We start from the raw sequence: 27,990 nt of genomic DNA, 5'->3' as shown, positions 1-27,990 counted from the left end.
TGTTTTAGTTTTATTGATTTACAAGTGACAGAGCCATTCACACAGAACACATTTTTAACTTTAAAAATGCAAGATGCTGGACAACAGCATTTTTAATAATAAGGAAGAGTCTCAAAATGTGTTTTAATGTGCTGTTTACCTGCAAGATGTGGCACAATGGACAAATTGAGAGAACTGATTTACTGGTATATCTCTATCTGTTTACACATGATTTCTAAACCATCATTTTCTAGTAATTTTCCAGAAAGGGCTGTATGTTTGAAAACCCCTGATGTCTCTGCACATTACTAAATAAAATATATGAGGGATGTGCATCAGCTCTCTCCAAACAGGATATCACAGCAGACAGACCCTGAGTTACTCAACAACCCCACACATCCCTTAGATGTCCTTGTCATAAATCACATCCAAATTGTCCTCGTCTGTCACATCATATTAGACTAGAACATCAGACACTAGGTGAGTCTCTCTTTTACCGGTGTACTCCAGCTGGGTCAGTCTGAATATTCTGTTCTCTGTGCCAAAGGAGAAAACTCTGGGCTCAATGTCACCTGCAAAACAGAGAAAGACAATCACTCACTCAGACACACAGTCTAAACCAAAGGCTAAATACACACCTCAACATAATAAATAACAGTAAGCCAATCTGCTATTATAAACTGAACTGCCTTTACGTGCACCACCAAAAGTCAATTTTTTGGACTCACCTGCTCATTTTAATTTCTATCATTTTCCATATTACCACACAGAATTGTCAAAACTAGAAAAGTCAAAACTATTATTTAGCACAAACATATTCATATCTGTATATTCTGGCAATGATATAAAGTGTCTATCGATAGAGAGTTTGCTATATTGTGTATATTTCAATATCTAAATACATATGAGCAGCGCAATACTGCATAAAATATTAAAGAAATATGCATAAATTATAAAGTGAAGTGCAGGACATGCTTGATGTTAAAAAGTGCTGTTATGCACAATAAACCTTGAACGTAATGTGTTCTCGCATTGACGCATATCTAAATCATGCACGCAGAAAGCCATGTCCCAGATAACATGTGATCCCGAATGCTTTGTCTTTCATGAATTTTTGTGGCAGAAAGCTTATATACACACAATTGTCTTAGTGAGTATTACTGTAAACACGTTTGTTTATGTCTTCAGTTAACTTAAGAAGTGTGTGTTGGATCAGTGTAGAGGGCTGCATTGGGTTTGGTCGATGCAAATCTCACGGGAACAGGCAGTTTTACCTTTGCTGCAGGCGGGAGTGGGCAGTCAGAACATTTCACGGGAGACCCGTGGGGAACAATGGTGTGTAGTAGAAATGGGAGTCAACACAAAAAGTTGAGAAGAAAATTAAAGCTGCTGTTTACTTGACAAAAGAAAAGCAAGGCAATATTGAAACAATTCTCACTTGTCACTGAAAAAAATGGGAAAGAGCGATTTCCTGTCCTCTCAAAATTCACACTTTTTATTTTGAGCATTCCTGCATCTGGTGCGCCATCAGATAGGACATTGAGTGTGAATGGGTGGATCTTGGAAGAAAGACGCACAAGTCTGGGACTGCAGTCAGTCAGCAATATACTTTTCCTTCATAGTAATATGGAGTAAGCAAAGCAATAAGGACCAGTGATCAAATTCATTTGTTTAAGTAGTCTACCACTAGACTCTACGCTATGAGCTATATATATATATATATATATATATATATATATATATATATATATATATATATATATATATATATATATATATATAGTATTATTTATTTTCTGTTTGCAATAGCCTGTTTAGCATGCTATTGTGAATGTGAAATCTGTGAGATTTTTTAAAAAGCATTTAATTTTGTTTTATTTTGTTTTGTATTTATTTTGTTACAATTATATCTAGCGAATTTTCTCTGTGTTTATTTATTTAATGATAAAGTTATTTCCTAATTAATCGTTTGGTGCATGTATGCAGTAGGCCTAGCCTGCATTTTAAAACTGAGGTGCCACTAGTTGCCACTAGTATTGTTTTAATGGTTAATGTTTTAAAATGCTAATAAAAAAAAAATACCCAATGTTTTTGTCATGTGGGGCTTTGGTTTAGCATCGGTTACTTCATATTATTTAAATGCAATCATGTTTAAAATGTTATTCTGGATGTTAACTTGAACGAATATTAAGTCTGAATACATATTTGTTTACACATTTTTCACAAGTCCGTGGCAGCGGGCGAGAGTGGACACAAACATTGCGGGTGGGTGTGGGTTTAAGAAAACAGTCCCGCGCATGGCTCTAGATCAGATTTAAGATTTAAGATTAGGCCTTAAATTGACAGCAGCCTAATATACCTGCAGATATATTTTAGGGCTGCATTAAATCATTATTATTCAACCAATTGTCCATTTTTAACCAATTAATCAGTAGGCTTTGATCAATTATTCATATTTTGGAATTGGTTAAAATAGTTTACATATTCTATACATATTCATACACATATTGAGCTGTTTTATAGCAGAAAATCAAGTTGTAATTCTAACTGAAATTTCATGATTAATACTATAAAGATGCTTGTTTCAAAGCAGTCTATTGCATATGGTGCTACATAAACATAATGGAAACATGCCTTTAATGGACTGCTGACTGCAAAGCATTTTTTATTTGTAGTTTTTTAAAGTGTTCTCATACTCCACTTGTTAAGCTTAATTTGAACGTCTCACAAGTATGTCTTCCTTTATTGGACTGCATCCAAGAGAGCTGAATTACAATCCTGCAGTATAGTACCACGCTGGTCAAACCACATCACTGCAGGCCCTTACATTAGGTCATATGAGATCAAACAACTATTTGACAACAAAGGAAATTTGTAGACAATTTTCATTGTCGAAGCTGTTGATAATGTCGACCTATTATCAATACCATTAATTTTAATTAAAAAAAGAATGACATTCACTCACTGCTCCACTGAATAACTTTTGTAGCTTTAATAATTAACTGTCTATATTTATATCTATACATCTAGATTTTGAAGTGTTTTATTTTCACATTTGATAGTTCAGTTTCTTAATTGAATGCTACTGTTACTGTAAATAGAACAACTTACTGAACTGTACTGTTTACTTAATTTCTTGTATTGTATTTGTGTCCTGTTGTTTCTACTTTCCACTCTTTCACTTTTAGAAAAAGAAATGTAAAAAAAAACTATAACTGGGGTGGTAAACTTTCAAAAGATACTAATATTAATACTTCAGATACTAGTTTGTACCTTTAAGGTACTAATATGCACCATTTAGGGGCAAATACGGTACAAATAATAAATTTTAAAAAGTATGTCTCCATTGACAGCTTTTGTACCTTTTTTTCCTGAGAGTGTTGAGTTATCATGAATGCTTGACTGCTGTTTCATTATTTATAGATTAGCATCATTATCTTGATATTGAGAAACACAAATTCAGTCAAATGTTTCAGACTTTTTACTGGTAGTGTATGTCACAGCAGTGTAGGATCCTAAAGTATACGTGCGTTTGTTTAAGAGTGTGAGAGAGCATTTGTGTGTGTGCCATATATTCACAATAAATGAGGGTCTTTCATTTCCCTGTGAGCATTCGAGGGCACCTTAAGAGGGGTTAAAAAACAACCACATCTGGGGTGGGGGCCAGTCACACCCCTTGTCCATAAACCCACATACATACAGTAAAACAGGAAAATATGTACACACACACAAACAGCCTTAAACCTGAGGCTATGGACTTTTCAGTATATAAAAAGAAAACCATAGACTGGACTACTCCTTCAAATAAAACTGCGATATGAAAAAAAAAAAAAATCAAGCACAGAAGCGCACTCAAGGACCCCTTCACTTCAAATACATATTTGTAGCCACAATGTAGCTTATGGTAAGGCTTTTCTGGAATATGTGTTATTAACTATAAAAACAACACTGTTTACACAGTATCTAACACTGCCAATATTTGTCAAATAGTAATTAAATCTGTCTCGGAAAAGGTGGGCTCAGCATATTATTGTCACTGCTGTTAAAATGCTGTCACAGCACAGTGTCACACATCTGGACCATGGCGGATTAAACCAAGATGGATCAAACCAACTGTATCCGACCAGAGAGCGCTGGAGAACTCAAAGAAAATTCATCACATATGAGTCATCTTATTTCCAGTAAAGAGTCTCACTGAGGAGACTCATTCCTGACTTACCACTCTGTATTACTGCTTCTTGTCTTGCTTACTGGAAAAACCCTGATTATTTTACCAAAAGATGCTCAGCATCTTTGTAGTGTATTAAGTTATAGCATCACAGCTGACATGTAGGATGGAAATCATTAAAAAAGTTTTTTTTTTGTTGTTTTGTTTGGAAAAAGCAGTAAAATGCATATAAATGGTAGTTCACTGAGGAGACTTTTGATACAGAGAATAAGAAAAATACACAGAAGAGGAAAGGGGCAGCTGTGTATACCATTCAAAATAAATGGGTGAGGTTTGTAATTGATTCTAAAGATACAAATGAAAATATTTACTTGTTTCGACAAAAATCTAAAGAAAATCCTTACTCCACCCACAAAATACACAGATCATACAAACATACATTCGTCATATACAATATCAGTTTCGTACTATACAGTACAGTTTCCAAGACAAAGAGCAGGTCTCTTGACCAAACGTTGCATATTGCTTTACGTCAGGCCTGCACACACTTCTAGTACACACATATAGCATGTGCAGATCACCTACAGATATCAGGTGTTGTATTTAAAGTAACTGTTGAGTAAACTAGTTAAAGTGAAATGATGAAAGCAATTTATGTGATGCGATTCCTTAAAAGCATAAAAGTAATATAACATTGGGTCTATAGACAGCTGTAAATGCACTAGTTAACCACCATGCAGTAGTTGTTTGAAACTGTCTGAACATACTCGGTGTATGTTACTTCAGATGGGGTGCTGAATGGATCGATGCTAATGGTGTCAGGCAGGATGCATTATCACTCAGCTAATGTCAAGCTGGATGCAAAGCTTGGTGTCATACAGGCTCAAGCTGAAATTTGACAGTCACTGAAGCTGCTTGATGCTCAAACAAGGCTCGCTGGAATACATGCCTGTGGCAACATTTCAGCAAATTGCTTCTTCAATGTTTTGCAACACATTTAAAGTGAAAACATGTACAGGTGCATCTCAATAAATTAGAATGTTGTGGAAAAGTTTATTAATTTCAGTAATTCAACTCAAATTGTTAAACTTAAATAAATTCAGTGCACTCAGACTGAAGTAGTTTAAGTCTTTGTACTCAATACTTGGTAGGGGCTCCTTTTGTTTTAATTTCTGCCTCAATTCGGCATAGCATGGAGGTTATCAATTTGTGGCACTGCCGAGATGGTATGGAAGCCCAGGTTTCTTTGACAGTGGCCTTCAGCTCATCCGCATTGTTTGGTCTCTAGTTTCTCATTTTCCTCTTGACTTGGTAAATGGGTGCAGTGACTTTGGTTTTCAAAAAATAACAGTGGACCAACACCAGCAGATGACATTGCACCCTTAAATCATCACAGACTGTAGAAAGTTAACACTGGACTTCAAGCAACTTGTGCTATGCGCTTCTCCACCCTTCCTCTAGACTCTAGGACAGGGATAGGCAACTCCGGTCCTGGAGGGCCACTGTCCTGCAGAGTTTAGCTCCAAACCCTAACCCTAACCCTGCAGTATAGTGGCCCTCCAGGACCGGAGTTGCCTATCCCTGCTCTAGGACCTTAGTTTCCAAATGAAATACAAAACTTGCTCTCATCTGAAAGAAGGCTTTGGACCACTGGGCAACAGTCCAGTTCTTCTTCTCCTTAGCCCAGGTAAGACTCCTCGAACGTTGTCTGTGGTTCAGGAGTGGCTTAACAAGAGGAATACGACAACTGTAGCCAAATTCCTCTACACGTCTGTGTGTGGTGGCTCTTGATGCCTTGACCCCTGCCTCAGTCCGTTCCTTGTGAAGTTCTCTGAAATTCTTGAATTGATTTTGCTTGACAGTCCTCATAAGGCTGCAGTTCTCTCAGTTGGTTGTGCATCTTTTTCTTCCACACTTTTTCCTTCCACTCAACTTTCTGTTAACATGCTTGGATACAGCACTCTGTGAACAGCCAGCTTCTTTAGCAACGAATGTTTGTGGCTTACCCTCCTTGTGAAGGGTGTCAATGATTGTCTTTTGGACAACTGTCAGATCAACAGTCTTCCCCATGATTGTAGCCTAGTGAACCAAAATGAGAGACTGCTTTGAAGGCTCAGGAAACCTTTGCAGGTGTTTTAATTAGCTGTTTGGCATGTCATTATATTCTAATTTGTTGAGATTGGTGGGTTTTTGTTAAATGTGAGCCAAAATCATGTTCAGTTAAATCTAAAACAGATCAACATGAATCTGGCAAGGTTTTGGTTGTTTTCCAGAAATAAACTCTCTGGTGAGTGGCGCTAAACATTTAAGGCTCTATTGTACCACCTACACCTAAACCTAACCAGCAGTGTTAACAAAGGAAAACATGAAATAAAAACTATCATACCATCAAACTATCAAAATCTCTTCTGCACCAGGTGCACTACCGAGCAAGTTTATGACACCAGAGAAGCCATGCACACAGAGCTGGTTATGTGATCCAAATGTTAACATGTATTTAATCAGGTCTTTGGTAGAATCTGCCTATAATCATAATTTGTGCTAAACATTTTTGGTGTTTTACTGCCACTAGTATTTATTTTAGCTAGAACCTGCACCAAATCGTAAGCATAGACATGCATTAGTAACACTCCAAGGAGTTAATGGCATAACTTGTGTTTACCAATTTAAATTGAATTTACACAAAGCAGCCAGGAATCTATTCTCATTTAGTGTTGGCTATCCTGGTATTCAGATCATAGAAAATAGTGAGGGAGTAGAGGGTTTTGAAATGAAAGCGACTATGGTTGCACCCCATGAGAGTAGCCCGGGCAAACAGATCGGTTCTGATAGCAAGGTGATGTCATGCGGAGAGGGACCAGACATATGTTCTCTCATTTCACCCACATTGAATCAAGAGACCCTGCTGCCCTGAAACCTATAGCATTCATAGTACAAGAGATGGATAGATTAGGGTGGGTGATGGGGCTTTGATATGTGTAGATAAGTAAGGCTATGATTACTATAATTGTCCGAACTTTTTGGTTTTAGAAATTGCACACTATTGTTACTCTAACAGGCATGACCGATTGCTTTTCATTTACTTATTTTTTTAAGTATTTAAGCCACATTAAGACAGTGACAAAGATGATTTCTGATGATTTCTCTATTCTAACCACAACGTGGGGAAATTGGGAGTGTTCCTTTTTTGCAGTTCCTTCTGCCTAACTGGCTGTTCTGTCCAAAGCAGAGAGAAAGTCAGAGGAAGAGGGAAGATAAATATGCTGTGAAAGCTTGACAATTGCATATTGTCAGGTCAAACCCCCTGTATACTTGTCAGTGTTGCTCTGGGATCCAAACAGGACGACGTGCTTCAGCACTGTGGACAGAGGCAAAGCAGGCGCACCACGGACACAACATGCACATTAAACCACTCATCCCCGATCACAACAAGTGCTCCGAAGACCGGCTCCAACCTAGAAAGGAATTAGCTTCTCTGCCACCTCCACCAGTTCTGATGTACCAATGTGAAGGTACCACAGGTTGATCGGTGAATTCATCTTAAGCAGTCCTTGATAAACCTGCATATTGGTTTCAATTTCACATATGGTATGTGTTTTTCAAATCTCGCCATACCGGAGCTTAACTGAAACAACTTGTTTAAACATTGTGATATTTACTAGTGTCCTTGAATATTAAACCATACACACAAAAAATAATAATTAAAAATAAAAATAATACTAAGAAATAATAAGAAATATGTGATATGAGGTCAGCATGTTTTGCATGTATGTCTGTTAGACACTGTTTCATGGATGACACATATACTGCAGCACACTTGACATTTGTGGTGTTTTTAGCATTTGCCGTATCACAATTTGAAGAGAACACGTGATCTTAATCTCTAATCATTTCTGTTAATAAAATCTCTCAACAAATATACGCATAGAAACTCAAAGGAAATGCTAGGTTCATGACAACTTATCAAAAGAAAAAAAACAAGTTTGGATTAACTTATATAGAAAATACATTACCATTATGTAAATAGAAATATAGAAATACCATACCTTTGTACAGTAGAATGTAGCAATAAAATGTATTTAAACACAAAAAAAGAAAAGAAAAGAAAAATCATTGCTACACAAACCACCAAAATAAAAGTTTGGACTAACTTGAAGAAATTATAGCAGACAGTGTAGAATGTACTTCTCAAATTAAAGTAAGCCTGCCTAAAAATGTAAAGAATTAAAGAATTATACGTTTAAAAATCATTTTTAATTTTATAAAACGATTCAATAGTAAATTTAGAATTGACATTACAATAGTTTTAGAGTCTATATCCTCCTGGCAGTAAATTAAGCCACTATCAACCTATATAAAGGTCCAGGCATGCAAATAAACAATACTGTGATATTCTGTGGAACCCCAAGAATCCTAAAAAATACACTGATACAGATTTTTGGTCATAATGCCTGAAGATCAAGCATGAATATCAAGTGTGTTTATTAAAGGGATATTCCACCGCAAAATGGCTACGTTTACATACACAATTTATGGTTAAACCCAACTGAATTAATTACGATTGATGAATCTGTATGTAGTGTTTACATGAACGCTAAATAAAGTGATCAGGTTTATGTGTGCATTTATATGTTACAAGCTTCAAATCAGAATAGATTGTTTTTTGACATGCGCACACTGCACAAATAAAAAGTTTCCATTCCCCTACATTGTTTCTTTATTTGTTTTTAACAGCAGAATTAATATTTATCCATTCGTGGGCATTTATAGATAAATATACATAGAAACCACTGTGCTGTGCTGCTTATATTTATCATGCAGTATAAAAATGCCCCTCCCTGCACCCAAAACTTGTTTACTGTGGATGACAATCCAAAACAAGGACTGGTGGGAGGTTGTCCCGCTCCACTTCACAGTTGCTAAGTGAAAGGAGAAATAGGCCTTTTGTGTAAATAGAAAAAGTCTAGATCTTTGAGTTCAGCTCATTTAAAATGGGGGCAAAAACAAAAGTGTTGCATTTATCATTTTTTTCTGTGTAGAAAAGGAATAAACCACCCCCTTCAATCCGATCAAAATGTAATACCGATCGAGCTCAATCGGATCGATTAAGGTGTTTTCACGAAGGCTTTTCAGTCCCATTGAGCCATCAATATGATTACAAATGGATTATTTGGTTGCATGTAAATGTAACCAGTGAACATTATTGTCATTAATCAGTTACCCTCATGTCATTCCATGCCCGCAAAAGCTTCTTTCGTCTTCAGAACACAATTTAAGATATTTAAGATGAAAACCAGGAAGCCTGTGACTGTCCCATAGTCTGCCAAGTAAAATACACTGTCAAAGTCCAGAAAAGTATGAAAGATGTCATCAGAATAGTCCATCTGCCATCAGTGGTTCAACCGTAATGTTATGAAGTGACAACAATACATTTGCAATACATAGCAAAATTTTCGTTTTGGGGTGGAGTATCCATTTAATTTGCAAACTGCAAATTGTAAGACATGATGGATCCACTATGGCTACTATGAGGGTGTGGCTGCTTTATTTTGAATACAACATATTTTAAATTATTAAAAAATATATATTAAAAAAAAATATTAATTTTTTTTTACACATGTGTCAAATCTACTGGTTTAATTATTAGGTACACTGATGACCTAGATTACTCTTTCAGTTACCCATCAGAACTACAGTTTCCTTTGTTTCAATGTTTTGCTGGCTGAGCATACAGAACTGCTGGTGAAATCTTTGATTGCAGTTGAGGGGTTAAAGGTTGACAGGGCAGTTGGCTATTTTTTCTTGTGTGATGCATTGCTAAGGTGGGCTGGACGGTAGTCTAAGTCCCAGCTCTCCAGAGGAGCCACCTGACTGACAGAGACCGAGACATGATTTTCAATCTAGACTTCACTGGGATTAGACGTGCTTTTATAAATAAGCTTTCCATTGATGTATGGTTTGTTAGGGTCAGACAATATTTGGCCGAGATGCAAATATTTGAATATCTGGAATCTGAGGGTGCAAAAAAATGTTAAATACTGAGAAAATCGCCTTTTAAGTTGTCCAAATGAAGTTCTTAGGGATGCATATTACTTATCACAAATTAGGTTTAGATGTATTTATGGTAGGAAACTTACAAAATATGTTATTGGTACATGATCTTTAATTAATATCCTACTGAGTTTTGGCATAAAAGAAAAAATTATAATTTTGACCCATAAAATGTTTTTTTGGCTATTGCTACAAATATACCCCAGCGACTTAAGACTGGTTTTGTGCTCCAGTGTATGTGGTCCATTGCTTTCATTAATTACTTAAAATGAACTCAAATCAATTTATTACTGAATATTTACTCAAATAATTAGTTTATTTGTATTATGATGGAGTAATTATTTTATAATCATCTTGACTTTGTATTCAAAGTATTCTATACTGATAGTTATGAATACAGTTCGATTAGTATCTGCAAACTAGATTGAGATGATTTAGTTTGTTAATATGAACACCTCATCTTTACTTTCAATTTAGAGTGTGTTCAATAGTGCATTTGTTTTCCTTGGTGATTAACATTGGTAGCAAGAATAATGAAATTTCACCGGTATCACCGCTGACATTTAGGTATCGTGGTAACCCTGAATTCAACATATTTGTCCAACTGGGATTTACTGTAATCTCCTCCAGTTCAAAACTTTGGCCGAGTCGACAACAAAGCCGGAGCTTCATCGTGGTGCACATCACCAAATATGAGTCATGTTGTCATCACTCTCATACACTTATCAAACAGCTCAAGCACTAAAGCAGATTTGGCCCTCGCTTGGCTCCTGTCTGGATAGAATGGGTTTAATTCCTTCTGAACTGTGCCTGTATCAGGTATCAAGAAATCAAACTCCGTATTGGCTCTGATGACACACCTTCAGAGTGCCATTTGGGCTCCGGGCCTATCAGTTTCACAATCGAGGCTTTATTCCTCTGGACTATGACGGCTGAGACTTTAAGTATGATTACAGAGGGATTGTCTTAAATAACCTCCGAGAGAAAAGGCACTGTGAGCTAAATCTTACGCTGGCAGGACACATTTAGCACAGAGGAGAGCCGAGTTACGAGAGTTACGGGAAGGACAGTTAAGCATCAGGTTTGAGTTTAAGGGAATACTTGGGATTATTTGAGGTAGCCATTGAGCGCTGTAAGAAGTATCTTTATATTTGGTTACATAAGCAGATACCATTGAGATGTCATTGAGAAACCAGTTTCGTTTCCACTTCGTCCTCTATTACTTCAATATTGTCGTTTAAAGTTAACCAGTCATTTATACACCTCTGGCATGACTCCACTGGCATTTTGCATGTTCATTTGAGCTACGAACTGCACAAAAAGAAGCAGCCAGTGGTGTGTACAGAAAGTAGGCTGTGTAAGGTAAGGTCCTGGTCGATCTTGAGCAACATCGCACTTATGGAAGAAGAAGTGAGAGATACACATGGGCCACTGGGGAGATTCCTAGAGAAACCTGAAAAATCAGACTGCCTTATCATTATGTGAGCGTGCCAGGGCGTCAGAAACATGAGGAAAGGTGCCTTTGTGGGCCCTGCGGGGAAGAACTGATTCATCAAACCACATGGTAGAGACTCAGTTCTGTGTTTGATTAATAACTGGAATTTATTGGACGATCCATGAGCGATTATTAATATTTCCATTATTATTATGTTATTAATTGCTCATATGATACATGGATTCCTTGAGTAAAGAGGCATTATCTGTAGTGGTAACAGCTAATGGCATATCTCAAACACAAATGTACTTTAAAAGGGTTATTTTACACAAAATGTAAACTTTTCTGTCATTTGAACTTTTTTCAAGGCTCGTTAAAGAGGAAACTTCCCTCAGGGTTCGGGACAGTGCGTGTTGGTATTTGTGGGACCATCAGCCAATCAGTGCTGTTATGACATCACATTTCTGCGGCTCCAGAGGTATAACTCACATGACATTGTATCTGGTTTACATCACAAGCACATCTCTTGATATTTAAACATCTCTCAGACACAAGAAACTGAACAAGTCCAAGCACAGTGCCAAGGCCGCATTTCCACAAGCTCAGTGTTATGATACTCTCGCGCACTGTACAGCAATACAAGGAAATGTCAGCTAACATCTGGGTCAAATGTAGCAGGTACATTATCAGAAATACTGTGTATTTGTCCTGTAGTGCTCTGCTCTCTGCCTGACAGCACAGACGTCTAGGTTTCTGGATGATGGGTAATGCCAGTTTTACAGTAGGTAAAATCTAAATGAATGGTTTCATTTTTTAACAATCTCTCATTTGCTCATATCATTTTTAATAGTGTGCATTTGGTTTACTCGGGCAGAATGTGACTGGAAATGATAAAAAAGGTAGGCTATAATTAGGCCACATTAGCATAAATCACATGAGCTATAGGCTAGCGTCATCCACAGCGCGAGCGAGCGACGCGACAAAAACGCTCCCTTGCAGCGACGCGTACGCTATGTCGGAGGCGTTCACAGAGAAACAACAAGACACAGCGCGGGGTTGTGGAGACGTTGCTCACATTACACTTTGTCTAAAACGCGACGCAACGGCGAAAGATATCCGCACGCGGGTGTACCGAGAATGAAACTAGCGCTCTGTGAAACATCGACGCTTATCCTGAGGGGCAGCGATTGTAGGCTACTGTTAAAGCGCAATAAAGATCAACAGAATTACTGTCTTCTAGAACGCGATGCGCTCGCGCGTATTGCACCGCTGCGCGGATGTCGATGTAACAAAGGCGATGAGCAAACGACGCGACTGCTTGGTTGATTGACTAATCGTCATTATGAAGTGACATTTCGCATCTTTCTAGGATCGACGGGATCGCACTGACCCCCGTTTAACCCAATCCCGCATTCTGCGATTATGTAACATTATTGATGATTTCATCGCGCTCTGGACAATGCCGGGAATTCTGTGCGCCTGCACTTCACTCCGGCACAAAACGGCACTCTATCCAGATCAACGCTGACTAGACACTACATTAACTCTGGTATACATATGCAGTAGTGTTGATTATATATGTAATAATGCGTCCCAGAGAGTCTGGATATCCTGGTGACTCAAAACTGCACTTGAAATAATAACCGGTAGGAAAAGAGCGATGATGTCATTATATTTCAGTTCCACTAAATTAAGGTTTAACAAAGAGCTTGCATGTCAAAATGCCTATCAACAAGAGGAGGGCAGCTGGGAATCACATGAAGCCACTGGACATGTTTGGTGACCCGCTTTACACCACTGACAATGCAACATATACCCACCCTGTGCCTTGGCATCTAGAGTGATGCTCGCAGCGAGCATGTGACTTCACAGGGTTATAAATCACTGACGCACTAAACGCTCCATTTTGGCGTCATATTAAAGATCTAGCCCATGCATTATTCTTTAAAAGATATTTACACACCGCACGGGACAGGCTCGGTCATGCTCTTGTCACTGTACCCTGCAAGACAGATGCGTGAACACAATGAAAGCGATGTCAGAAAAGAGGCTTACCTGACAGCGCGCCCGTTTCTTCTCCATCTATTAGTCCACGATGACTCGGAAGCCCGATTGCTTTGTAGCATTTAGGTCCGGTGAGGCAGGTCTGTCGGATGCTGGGACGTGTCTCTCCTCTCGTCCCGCGGATGGCACTGGCAGAGCTGCAATCTCGCGCAGGACACGCTGCTTCGCTGAGCGCAAGCGCAAGCGCCGCGCGCCACGCTCTCCGGCACGAGCCCATTGAGCGGCCCGCGCCACGCCCCCTTCAGTGAGCTGTCAGTCCCGCTGCATGCTTCCATATTACAGTCGCTTACAGTATGCTCCTCCATGCAGACATACAGTGGCCCCAAAACCTGTTTGGATGCTTAGATCAGCTTTAATGTTGAATGTTATCCATTTCATCAGATAATATATAGTCATGTGCAAAACTTTTTGCTAGAGCTTTAAAGCAGTCAGGACATTTATTATTATTATTATTATTATTATTATTATTATTTGAATATGTTCCTTGAGATTAACTTATAATGATAATAACGTTTTTTGTTTGTTTGTTTTGTTTTTTGCCTACACAGACTACAACAACAACTAATAATAATGTGGACAAATGATTATCTTCAGCCTGATTCTGACCCTCTGTCTAAAACAGCCTGTTTTTAAGGGGCGGGTCCTGTAAGTCTTGTCAGTGATCAGCCTTTGTTATTATTGGCTAAAGTCACTGCATAGGGACAGTATCAACAAGGTGATGTCGGATCCAAAACAAGCCATTTTTTTGGAGATTAATTAAATGCTTTTTAACCTATGAAACTTGTAATATGTTTAATGGTACAAAGACCTCTTATATGCCAGAAGATTAAGGCAAATTGGATTTCTCATGCCATGCCCCCCTTTTCTTTTCTTCAACAGGGTTTTAGTGGAAGTATGAAGTCAGTTCTATTCAATTTCGGTAGTTCTAACAGAGTAACCACATGCACAGTTCATCACATTAACTATGAATTAAATTCATTTCTCCACTAAAGTCTAACAACCACAAAAGTAGCCTAAAACCTGTAGCTACATTCGGAGGGTATATATCTTTATGTAAGGGAACTTTTACTTGGATAAAATTTAATTCAACTGCTTAAAATCATTATGATCTGTTGTGTATTAGGTGCCAATAGTCAGGTTTTTTTAAAGAATTATATTAAGTAACAACAACAAAAAAAAAGGTAATCTATATCTGTTTTTATTATTATTATTATTATTATTATTATTACTTATTTATTTATTTTATGAGGGTTCAGAGTTTATTAAGTCATACTTTAGCTTGTATTATTGTGTTTGGAGGTTAAGACTTTATTTTCTCTAAAATGTTACTGTCATTACTGTCACACACAATATCCATTTTTTTTTTTTTTTTTTTCTGAGCCAAATCAAGGTTTCTGGTTAAAATTACACTAAAAATTACTTTGGAGGTTAAATAAGGCAATAATACAATCCTTTTTTTTTTTTTTTTTTTTTTTTTACAGCTGCAACCAATTGTTCTGCTTGGTTTGCCACTGTCCACAGACACATTGTCTGTTCAGTACAAACAAGTGTAACATATTGTTGAAAATGAATAAAAAGAAAGCCACCAAACAGCATTCATAAAACAATTTTCATCATGAATGCTTTTTTTGCCTCTCCTCTGGTGTACTAACCAGACTCCTAAAATGAGCTCCGATGGACAACACAATGAGCACCATTAGGAGCAATTACTGCTGTTATGGAGCAGGTGTAAACGGTTGCTGTTTTTCCCTCTACATAACCATGGCAGCCTCCCCACACACCGCACTGTTGTCTCAGAGGCAGGCAGCTGAACCTTTAATTACCCTGACAGCAAACACACAGATCGGGAGAGTTCAAGAGGGTCCCTAACCAGTGCATCATCCTCTATTTGAGTCAGTCCCTTAAGAGGGACTTTGATATTGTGAAAAGCCGGTTTTGGGCCTTCAGCTTCCCGTGCTGACGCGATGGCAGCCGCTGAACTCAAGCAGACAGACAGTCCTACTTTAGACTATGTTGTGGTGTAGTTACTGGTTATATAACAGAATTAGATTTGCCTGCTGCTCCCTGGAGTGTGTGTGTGTCTGTGTGTGCGCTGACATAAAACCATCAGGAGTAATGACGAGACAGACAGGGAGATACCCGCACTGGGACAGCAGTGGGTGGAAAGGGAGCGAGAGCACAATTAGTGAGGTCACTGCAAAGTGATGCGTAACGGGAAAGGACTCCTTAGTGTTGCACCTCAGCCACGTCACACACTGTTACGTGACTGATGCTTGAAGGACAGCAACACATATAACTTTACAGGGTTTCAACAGATGCTAGTGGATTGTTTTTTTGTCTGTCATTTATCTAATATTTATATATCATTTTACATTTCTAAAACAGTAATATAGAAACACAAGTAACCAAGTCATGCTGAATAACAATGAGTGCAGTATGAACAGTTAACTCAGCTCATAAACATTCAATGCATTCGGCACAGACACAGAGTCGCTTCAGTATATAAGGATTTATTCCTGTTTGGGATCTAGGAGTTGACAGTCTCCAGTTTGAGGGTCCACAAATAAAAAATATATAAATCATTATTTATAAAAACATTTACTCATCCATAGCTTTCTATTGATTGTGTAGTTGGGACCACCTTTCTAATTTGTATGTTTTATTTAGTTATTTGTTTTATGTACTTGTGTTTCATATGTTACTTTGTTCTAATTTTGATTTATTTACTGTTGTATGTAATTGGATGCTGGGATGACAATACTGCAGAATTTTAACTGTCAGTTATTTGTGTACTTATTTCATGGATAGAAATCAAATATAGAAATTGCAACTCACTACTTGATTCTCATAAGCAGTGTTGAGTTAATTGCTCTGGGACTGCCCTTGAACTAATGCTTCTTTTGTGTGTGGGTGTGCTTTTTACACCTTGCAAATCCTTAACAGTAAGCTTATGCATAATTACATGCCACTAACCATAAACCAAAACATAATCATAACCCTATAGAAAGGATCAGGATTAGGATTAGCCTTGTCTTGCCTTGCCAGTGTGTATTTTATTCTTTGGACTCTTCCCTTGTGTTGTGAATGTTTGCTGCCTGCCCCGACCTTTGTCTTTTTCTTGGATTACTCTTTTGTCTTGCCCTCAGATATTGTTGTTTGCTGGTGTTTGAAACTGCCTGTTTCGACTACGCTCTGTAATAAAGCTTGCATTTTGAACCTGTACTCCATTGGTCACACCGTCTGTATCAATTTCTTTGTAATTACACTGTAACAAGAACAACTCAAAATAAAGTTTAGAATCCAACTAAATCCAAGAGATTTATGCAAGTGTAATTTTTAAAAGAAACAATCAAATTTTGAATTAAAATAAAGGTTAAAAGTCTTTAGGTTGAAAGTGAATAGGCGTATGGTCAGAGAGAATGTCAGAATGAACATGTAGAAATATAGTAAAAATATAATATTCTGAGAAAAAGTACGAAGAATCCTCTTTCAATGTATAGTACATGATTCTGGACTTTAGATATCTGGGTCCCTCCTTCAATCAAATAATAAAAATAAGAAATAACAATAAGTAATCAGCTTTGTTTGTGCTTAGGGCAAACACTAACACTCTCCATTCTAATTATATTCTTTAAAAAAACACTAGCTTCTCTAATCTTTTTTTTTTTAGTTTGATCTATTCTTTTTCTATTCTATCAGTTTTTTTATTAAATAATAATAAAAAGCTTGCTACATGTACTGTGTTATGCTAACTGAGACTTGTCATAGCACTTGTATATTATTGCTCTTTTGTTGATTTTTGATTGCTTCCATCGTCCTCACTTGTAAGTCACTTTGAATAAAAGTGTCTGCTAAATGACTAAATGTAATGTAAATGTTATATAACTAACCCTTTCTGCAGTCATAATTAAATGGGCTTGTTTAAATGTATAACTACAGTAATAGCATACCATGTGACTTTTCAGGTAAGGGAAATGTACTTCTGTAAGAACAACACTTCCACCTAGAGGAAACACTTCCTGTATTACAGGATCAGGATAGGAACAGCGGGATTAAAGACACATAACCTCTCGTGTACAATTACTGTAATCATACGCTTTATAAGAATGGATAAAAGTAACATATACAAAAGATCAACTGATCTGAAAATCTAAAAATGTTTGGTCAGGAGTGTCATCAGGAAGCTCATTAAATAAAGCTTCAAAACTAAGTAGATACAGCTCTAGATAAAAATCTTGATATGTAAGAGACATTCAACTGTGATTTGATCAAACATATAGTGCAATTTGTAACAAAACTGGACCCAAGACAGATAGAAAAGACTATGAGATATCCAGGAATAGATGTCTACATATGTGAATGGAGGATTAATTCAAAGCATTCAAGCTCAAGAAGCCTACAATCAAGAAACTTGGCTTCCTGAGGTGTACTGCGGGTAGAATTTAGGATATGTGTTAACAGATTATGATTAAGTAACAGCAAGAAATACGAAAGGTGTCTAGTTAAAGTATACATGTGTGCATAGTGCATACAGCTCAGCGCATCTTAAAGATTGACAAAAACTCCTGTAATGTACTAAATAAGTGTATTCTTTGGTAAAAGGTGTATTGCGTCAGTGCAAGGCCACGGTTTGTGTTTAGCTGAAGTCTCGGTCACTCAGGATCAGCGGAGCCACCAGGGTCCAGAGGTACAGCGCCAGTCCCAGCCAACTCGAGCAGATCTTCACCCACACAGAGGGCATGCTGGTTTTCATGGCTGTGTAGTCCGTGTCAGGTCTGAGACGTAAAGAGAAAAAGAGATGAGCATCTCCACAGAACTCTCCAGGAGCAGCGGATGGGACAGAGAGAGACACTCACTGGTACCAGTTGGTCAGGGTCATCATGATGTAGAGGGAGGCCAGGAGCAGAGAGAAATGGAAGAAGGAGTAGCTGTATGTGACCGCGTCCTCTTCGTTATCCACAGCGTGTCTGGAGCCGTCCTCAGAGTCGCCCTCGCTGGCATCGGCGGCCACCAGCCCCTGAACGTCCTCTGTGTGCATCAGCTTATTCACCTGACCGTTGTTTGAGGAGCGAATGCTGGAAAAAGACAAGAAGCAAACACGAAAAAAGATGGCTTCGATAAAATAATTGAAGTAAAAATGACTTCATTTAAAATAGGAATTTTACGGCGGGAAGATAAAAAATTTTTCTATATATTGAATATTCATTTTTAGCCGATATAAACTACCATTGAAAAGTTTGGGGTCATAAGAGATTGACTGATTTATTTATTTTGAAAGAAATTAATACTTTTATACAGCACAAAAAAAAATTAAATAAAATAAACAATTAAAAACAATATTCGGAAAAAAAAAAAGAGAGAAACAGTCATTTTAAATTTTAATAATATATATTTTTTACAATATTACTATATTTTTGATCAAATAAATGTAGCCCTAATGACTTTTAAAAACATTTTTACAAATCTTAAGAGCCCAAATGTAAAGCAGTAATGTAAAATACACATATACATGTATATATATATATATATATATATATATATATATATATATATATATATATATATATATATATATATAAAAAATCATGAATATAGCAATGATTTTAATGTCTTTTGTATATAATCATTATGGTTTCCAACAAATGGCTAATATTTTTTCTATCTAATTTTCAGTAATTTCAAAGGAAATACACCAATAAATATTTATTTGAACGCAAAAAAAGAAAATAAATGTAAGATATACTATTCAGCACAGCTTGTATTCATTCAGCTAATAATATTGCACGTGTCTTTGTCTGCTTCTGGCAGTGGTGAGGATAATGGTAACCAGCTGACCTGGCATACAGAGTGCAGAGGAGGAAGATGACCAGCCCCACGATGCTCTGGGCGTCCCACCACTGCGTCTGGACGCCCGGGGCGCCGGTGGGAGGGACTGCTGTCGGCCCGCTGTGGACCAGACTCAACAGACTCGGGTTACACTTACGATCTGTGCACAGACAAGAGCAATGCAACAAATGAGAAACAGGTTATTTATGAGCATAACATAGCACACTCTAAAACAGATACCTGGGCTATTAAGCACTGGCTGTGAGTTAAGCAGGGCCAATTATAAAGGGATGGTGACACAGGATTTCCATACTGTTCTCCACAGCAAAACAAGCTCCTTTAAACTTTAATTACATTACATCCCATTACATTTGGCCTGGAGGTTGCTGAGCTTTGTCATTTTTTCCATTCAAGCAGCTCCTTGTGTTTATGCAAGTCTTCTTTCCCAGAATCCAATTCTGTAAACAAACAACCTGCATCTGGAATTTTTCCCATGTCTTTCTGAGAATTCCTTTGTTTTGGTAAAACTTTATCAGGCATGAGATTTTTTTAGTTTTGGTAGCGAAATTAAGTTTGAGACAGCATTCAGATTATTAACAGAATAATTGTCTGATAGCAATAAAACTACCTTTTTTATATAAAAATGTAGTCAGCTAGGGTGCATTAAATTGATCAAAATGACTGTATGGACATTTATAATGTTACAAAAGATGCGTCAAATAAATGCTGTTCTTTTGAACAAAAATAACAAGATCATAGTTTCTACACAAATATGAACCTGCATCTATATATGTATAGATATATATGCATGCAAAATATTTTTTCCAAATATATACTGCATGTGTGTGTCTTTATATATACATAGTAAATATACAGAGTACACACACATATATTATATAGACAAAAACTTTATTTTGGATGTGATTAATCAGTCCAGCACTAATAAAAATTCATTTCTTCAAACAATGACAGAAACAGGTGTCACTGCTAGACTCTGTCTCTCTTTGCCTGTCAGTCATTTTGCACATTCAAGTTTGAGGTGTGAAGATGAGGATGCTCATGAACTAGATTCTCCTGAATTAAAATAAAATCAGAAAGTTCGGAGGTAGCGCAAAAAAGCATTTGATGAAGTCGATCTCGTATGGAGATGTGATGTGTTTGAGAGACTCACTGGGGTTGTTGCTCATGGCAGACCATGTGAGATACATGGTGTAGAGCGAGATGAGCGACGCCTGGAGCAGGCCAGAGCTCGGCTGAGCCTCCTGTAACACAGTTACCCACAATCACAATCATCCTGTCAGTGCATGTGATGTGTGCAGATCTGATGAGGAGCAAATGTGCACAATCTCGTTTGCATCATTTCAGGGAGAAAAGCAAGAAAAACAAGCGGAGCAAATGAGCATGGTAATGACCTGCACTTTTGGAAGAATAGACACCACAGACACCAGGACGCAGAGGATGAGGTTGAGACTGATGAAGGCTTTGTGCTCGGCGCAGTCATCCGGCTGGGTGTAGAAGATATAGAACAAAACCACGGCAGCAAAGGCACAGATATAGTGCACCAGTGTGAACGACAGCAGGGCTGTGGAGACAAAGGAATACAGTTGTAGCCAATCAGCTCATATCTGATATTTAATATACAGTTATGTGGATTTTGGGACAAAGAAAGAAAGAGTTACTAAGTCTTTACAAAAGCAGAAAAAAAAATATATAGATCAAGGGTGTTTGTAGGTTTTCAATCAGTACTGAGATAGAAAAGAAAAAAACTAAAAACGTGAGTACAATCAAAAAAGTGTGTCCATATTTTGATCCTCTTTTTTTGATGTTTTGGATATAAATTGTCTTTACCTGCAGCACAAAGTAGTTTAAAAGACAGACAATGACAAATATTAGCAAGTTTAGGTAAATATTCACCTTATCTAGTTCTCTTTTTGTTTTCTGTCTTATAAAGTATACTGTTACTATTGTTGTGTGTGTGTATATATATATATATATATATATATATATATATATATATATATATATATATATATATATAAAATAATAATAATAATAATTGTCTGGAAACTAATGAATCAAACTGTATAGAGAACAACTTCAGAACTTTTTGCAAACACGTTTGACCAGTTCGATCAAAGGAGCGATTTATTAGCAAACCTGTTATGATTCAGAACAGATGATTGCTGAAATATTATGAAAATGCAGAAATATCAAGAAAATGATGCTCGGGACGATATACATCAGTCCCGCTGACACGTAAGGATTAGTTGATAGTATACTAAAAAGGTAACACTTTAAATTAAGTAACACATATTCACTATTAGTATGAACTAAGACTTTATTTTACAGTATGTGTACTTTCATGTACTTACAGTGTACCTAAGAAAGTATCTGTAATATAAAATAACTACACAGGGCACAGTTAGGTTTAAGGGGTAGGTTCAAGGTTAGTACATACTTATTGTGTAATTACTATAATAAGTAAATTTAGTGTACACTGTACACAAGTAACAGGACTGTGAATTAAAGTGCCCTCAGTAAACTCCTACTTTTCTGCTTATTCATAGTAAGCTAGTTGTTGTAATAGTGTTGTTTAAGGGTTAAGGGATCTAGAACATGATCAGAATATGGCATTAATATATGCTTTTTAAGTACTAATAAAAGAGCCAATATACTAGTAATATGAATGTTAAGGAGCAACTAGTTCAGGGTTTTGCAACCGTTTGGGCACAGAGTGCCATTGTTTTGTTTTTTCCTGGTTAACCTCTGTGGCTCGTATGCGTAGCAGTCATGCAAATGGTTTCCAGAGCCACATGCATCTGTAGACTAGCGCAGCTTGATTCTCACACAGTATTTATAGAAACTAATAGGCCGTGTGACTCAAAATGGACGTCGATATTCAGATTTCCAGCAGATTTCCCTATTGCTAGCGTGCCATAGGTTGGGGACCCCTGAACTAGTTCATAGTGAGAACTGGTCCATAATAAAAAGTCTATATATAAAGTCTATACATATATATACACCGCTTGCATAATTATTAGGCACGTTGATATTCGAATGATTTTTTTTTTTCAATTTCAAGCCACATTGGTCTTAATAACTACTATTAATTTTGTATTGAATAATTTATGAGCGATATATAATTTTCCATGAAGGTTGGAAGTGAACAACTCCTAATCGTCAGGTCTAAAGTATTATAAGGCAATTTTCTTTTACAGATGAAATGAGCCAAAAAAAGAGGCTTAACTCAGACTGAAAAGTCAAAAATTATTAAATACCCATGAGAAATATTAAAAACTAATGCAATACAGATATTGCAAGGGACAGCAAATCGCTCACTGGGTCAGCGGGGGCAGAAAAAAAACAGGTGGAGAAGAAGAGACACGTTAACTGCAGAAGATTTCAGATTTCATGTGAAGAATTAGATGTAGAACCATCAGGAAACATTTAGTCTCCAGTACCACTAAACTGACAAAGATATCTTATAACGCTTGTGACTTGACATGACACCTGCATTCAGCTCTTAGCTTTATCAGTTTAACAGCTTAGACAAGCTGAACATACCTGCATACCAGCATTTGCTGTTCCCATCCTCCGCGTTCTCCACCCACCTCTGGTTCCAGGTGTGAGCAAAATCCACCAGCAGAATGAGCTGGATCAGAATGAAGATGAAGGACCCAACCACACCGAAGTAGTACCACACTGCAACGGACAAAATGTGAGCGAAGACAGACATCCATTCCTGACTTCTAAACTGGCATGACTTCAGCAGCTGTTCCTGACAACTGGGAGGGATTTCTCATTTTACAGAGACTGCACTCAGTCTTTTACATTTAATCATTTGGCGGATGCTTTCATTCAATGCGACTTACAAATAAGGACAAGAGAAGCGATCAAAACCAACAAAAGAGCGATAAAATGCAAGTGCTATGACAAGTCTCAGTTGCAGTACATGTAGCAAGGTGTTTTTTGTTTTTAAGAATAGTAGACACAATAGAAAATGAATAGGAAACACTAGCGTTAGAGAGTTCTTTTTTTTATTTTTTGATTAAGGTTAATTACCAGACTTTTCAGGTCATCCAGTCTTTTACATTTTTAACAAACTCTGTTATCTTAAAGCAATTTAGAAGTTTCATCTGGTCTGGTTGAAATATATAGCTGAGTTTCATCACCATAACAATGGAAACTAATAATATAATAATATATAATAATATTTTCTAGAATATTACCAAGGAACACCATGTATTTTGAAAATAGCAGAGGGCCTTGGACAGATCCTTGCGGCACTCCATAATTTACTGGATTTAATTGAGATGATTAATTAAATGATTAATCCACCTATGGATTAATAGGTGGACTGGATGAAAAAGGTCTTGATCAATCTATGATAGAATCAATTGTATCCTAAGGTATGAAAATCGCAATTTTAATATTCCCTGAAATATAGTTTCTCAGTGACGGTGGGAATCCTGGTGTATGTATGGGATTTATCACCACTTCATGTAACCAGAGAAATGCAATAGCAAATTAGCAGGTGGTCATTCACTGTGTTGTCTAGCATGCATGAGGAAGCGTAAGAGTTTACTCTACAAATGAGATGTGGTCACATGGGTATCAGGTGTAAACAGGGCCTATAAATGTTGTTTGCTTGCATTCCCAACTGGTTGTACATGAGAAACTACTATTACTCCTGGGAACTACAGAGCACTCAAAAACAACCTGCTTGTTGTGAATGTCAATAAAAAAAAAAAAAAAAAAAATATATATATATATATATATATATATATATATATATATATATATATATATATATATATATATATATATATATATATATATATATATATATATATATATATATATATATATGTAATATAGCCACACACTCAGTGGTCATCTAAAATAATCTATAAAGAGTGGGAACAATTACAACAACAAAAAATAAAAAATATACTAAAAATAACCAGCTTTTATTAGTCCTAATTTGTGACCATGGACCATGTGACCAAAAGTTGAAAAAATAAGCTTTCCATTGATGTATGGTTTGTTAGGATCTGACAATATTTGGCCGGGACATAACTATTTAGAAATGCATATTACTAATCAAAAATAAAATGTTGATATATTTAAGGTAGGATATTTACAAAATGTCTTAATTGAACATGATCTTTACTCAATATCCTAAGGATTTTTTGCATAAAAGAAAATTCATTAGTTTTGACACCATACAATGTATTGTTTGCTGTTTCTACAAATATACCCCAGCAACTTTAAGACTGGTTTTGTGATCACATTAATCAGCTGATGTACCTGTGTTGAATGCTCCATCTGGAATGAAGAAAGCTCCCACTGTAAGAGCGACCAGAATCAAGAACTTGAAGAACCAGAAACTGAAACACAGCACACATAGTCACATTGGAATTGTTGATTACTTAAGACTTCCTGGACAAAGTAAAACTATTGTGCAAAAAGGTATTTTCCAATATTTCAAAAACCCCAGCTTTCACCAACAGAGGGCAGCACTGTTACAAACATTGTCTGAGAACACCTTGTCCATGTTTTCAGTGGGAGAGATTACAGCTGGTACAACACATAGCAAAACTATACCCGTTTTGAATTGCGGCTCGTGGGTCCTTGCTGCTTCTCACACGGATCATGATGATGGAGAAGAGGAAGAAGAAACAGGCCATGGCAAAGCACATCCTGTAGACCGACTTATAGCCAACAATGATATCACAGTTCACCTTCCCATGCACTCCAGGTATAGAAGTGCCTCCTTCACAAAAACCAGGAATCTGATGATCAAGTCAAAAAACAAAAAAATAAATAAACATGCAGGTTTACAACAGGGGTCAAACAAATATAACATTTCTCTCTTTACATACTTGATTACATACTGTGGCTGTTTATACTGCATGTTAAAACACAATAAAAAAAATTTAGATTATGAACATGTGAGATTATAAATGTATAAACCACTAAATAAACTAGCTGCGTTTTCATAAAGCTACTAAAGCATAGCACAAATCAGAGGAAGAAAACAAACCAGCCAGAGAGCAGTGTGATGAATTTAGAGGGGAACAAAATATTGTTAACTTGCTTTTCATAAAAGTATGAAATTATAAGCATTCACACATATTTTTGGACTGTTAGGATGTTAGTAGTCTAAAGGTAATTCTCCATAACCTAGAAATTCCATGTCAACATCAAACAGAACTGAAAAACATGGATTTATATAATGCTTTGAAAACCGCAAAGAGCGATCTAATCTAATGATTTAAGGCTACTAATTTCAGACCACTACACTGCCCTGGATCCAACTTAAAAGTATATTTAGCTTACATTGAGTGTCAGAAATTCACTTACATTTCATTATTTAGAAATAACCAAGAAATAGTGTGCAGAAATAATTATTTACACTACCTGTTAAAAGTAATTACGATTTTCTTTTAGGCCTGTCATGATGATAACTTTTTGTTGTGCGATATATGACCCCAGAAATAGTTGTGATAACCGATATTATTGTCATTTTGAAGACCATTTTATGCCACTGAATAATATATAATCATAATGTTGCAGCATAATGCAAGAAGGCCTACACATTTCAAAATGAAAATGGCAATTTTTTCTATTTTTAAGAAAATTTAGATCACGGAAATCACGTATCAAAATATTAAATGCCTTAAAAAACTTGAAAAAGTGCAAATTGTGTGGAGACTTTTTTTCTTTTTTTTTTTTTTCAGATGAAACTTTTTTTGTAGAAGCATTTTTTTTAATTTGAACTAGCACCTCATGACTACACCACGTTATATGCAATAAGCTGCAAAATAAATGAAATGTAAAAAATTCATGGTGACTAATTTTTAAGTAAATATAAATGACGATATATTTTGTCACCAAAAATTATCGTGGTCATGTACATATATTGCACGATAAGTCGATATATTGATTATTGCTACAGGCCTATTTTCTTTTCTTTTCTGTTTTCACAGTATTTAATCAAATAAACTGCAGATGTTCTGTGTACCTTCTTCAGCTGTGTCTCCATGCCGGGCAGGATCATGATGATGGACACTATCGTGCCCAGCAGCAGGAAGAAGGAGAACGCCAGGCGGGTCACAACAGAGTTGTTTGTAGAAGGACAGCATCTTGATAAAAGACATGATGCAGAGCCGCACAGACAAGACGCCTACAATGACAGAAACACACTCAACACAGAAAACACACACATTTTTTCTCTGCACTACAGGGTGAACAAACCTACTGTATGTACTGTGACCCTGGACCACAAAACCAGTCGTAAGGGTCTTTTTTTAACATTGTTTAATTGAGCTGAATAATAAAGCAGAATAAATAAGCTTTTAATTAATGTATAGTATGTTAAGACAATATTTGGTATATAACTATTTGAACATCTGGAATCTGAGGATGCAAAATAAATAAATCAATACTGAGAAAATCTCCTTTAAAGATGTCCAAATGAAGTTTGCTACAATGCATATTACTAACCAGAAATTAACTTTTGATATATTTACGGTAAGAAAATGTAAAAGTATCTTCAAGGTGCAGGATCTTTACTTAATATATTTTTATTACTTTTTGGCATTTAAGAAAAATCGATCATTTTGACCCATACATATTTTTAGCTATTGCTCCAAATAAACCCCTGCTACTTATGACTCCAGGGGACACGTATGAGTTCAACATTTATATTAAATAATACTGTTAGAATAAATAATTAACAAATAATTAAAATAACTGAACTGCGTCAAGTAACGTAAGTTAATCTGAAACTCGAGAAAGTGTTTTAAAGTAAACCGTTTACAAATATTACATCATTAAGAGCAAACAAAGTCTAAAAACATACAGAAATGCCGCCCTTGAGTCATTTATTTATGTTTTCTCAAAACTTATATAGTTTATTTACGTAAACAAAACGAGGAAACGGTCTCTAAAGCGCATCTATGAACAGTTTGGTATAAAACGTTTTTGAGAAAATGCTTTGCTGTCTTCAGCAGATGAAATTTTCCAACATGAAGAGACGAACTTGATTTCAGTTAAAATAATATTTTAGACTTACGCAGCTCGCCATAGAGCACAAGGCCATACACGCACCCATGATGACGGAGGAAACACCGAAACTAAAGCAAAACACGGAAGTCAATCTTTCCACCACAGTCGAGGTTCTTATGAAACTCTAAAAATTGAGCAATGATTGGCTGGGAGACACATCGCAGGATATGCGGACCAATCAGACGGCGGTACAGAATAATCGCTGAAGTAACAAGCCAATCAGATGACAGTCTAGAAACTGCGCAGTTAGGTTTGGTATTCTTGTTTTAAAGCGATTTATGAGTCAGTAATATAGTCTCTGAAATGTCAGCCACTCTAGATGGCGCAAAATCCCATAATATGGATTCAGATGTAACGTTAAGTCATAAATCTTTTAAAATACGAAAACATAATT

General features: G+C 36.6%; 2 protein-coding genes across 3 annotated transcripts in view; both read right to left on the bottom strand.

The window, feature by feature from the left end:
• LOC113119144 (transcription factor HIVEP3-like) overlaps nucleotides 1-13,942 on the bottom strand; it is a 50,639-nt gene extending 36,697 nt beyond the window's left edge. For both annotated transcript variants that reach the window (XM_026288377.1, XM_026288379.1), the window contains exons 1-2: nucleotides 13,689-13,942; nucleotides 477-551 (exon numbers count right to left, since the gene is read on the bottom strand). The gene's annotated coding sequence lies outside the window, so the exon portion shown is untranslated. The remainder of the gene's footprint in view (nucleotides 1-476; nucleotides 552-13,688) is intronic.
• A 3,830-nt stretch (nucleotides 13,943-17,772) lies between these two features.
• On the bottom strand, nucleotides 17,773-27,712 carry LOC113119148 (serine incorporator 1-like). The gene is made up of 10 exons (XM_026288388.1): nucleotides 27,604-27,712; nucleotides 26,551-26,712; nucleotides 25,131-25,318; nucleotides 24,834-24,913; nucleotides 23,088-23,225; nucleotides 20,936-21,105; nucleotides 20,695-20,785; nucleotides 19,533-19,683; nucleotides 18,554-18,772; nucleotides 17,773-18,472 (listed from the first exon to the last, which is right to left on the bottom strand). The coding sequence occupies exons 1-10, from the start codon at nucleotides 27,640-27,642 to the stop codon at nucleotides 18,334-18,336; spliced, it is 1,377 nt and encodes a 458-aa protein (XP_026144173.1). The 5' UTR covers nucleotides 27,643-27,712; the 3' UTR covers nucleotides 17,773-18,333.
• Nucleotides 27,713-27,990: the final 278 nt, after the last annotated feature.

Source organism: Carassius auratus, chromosome 19, assembly GCF_003368295.1.
Source record: "Carassius auratus strain Wakin chromosome 19, ASM336829v1, whole genome shotgun sequence".
NCBI lineage: Eukaryota > Metazoa > Chordata > Actinopteri > Cypriniformes > Cyprinidae > Carassius > Carassius auratus.
Note: the sequence above shows the minus strand (reverse complement) of the source record. Positions and strands in the feature narration are given on the sequence as shown.

Coding starts and splice junctions, on each gene's coding strand:
- LOC113119148 (XM_026288388.1), bottom strand. CDS start 27,642: ATGGGTGCGTGTATGGCCTTGTGCTCTATGGCGAGCTGC. Junction 26,713..27,603: donor TGTGCTCTATGGCGAGCTGC/GTAAGTCTAAAA, acceptor CTGTCATTGTAG/GCGTCTTGTCTGTGCGGCTC. Junction 18,773..19,532: donor CTCTGCACTCTGTATGCCAG/GTCAGCTGGTTA, acceptor GTCTTTTTCCAG/CATTCGCTCCTCAAACAACG.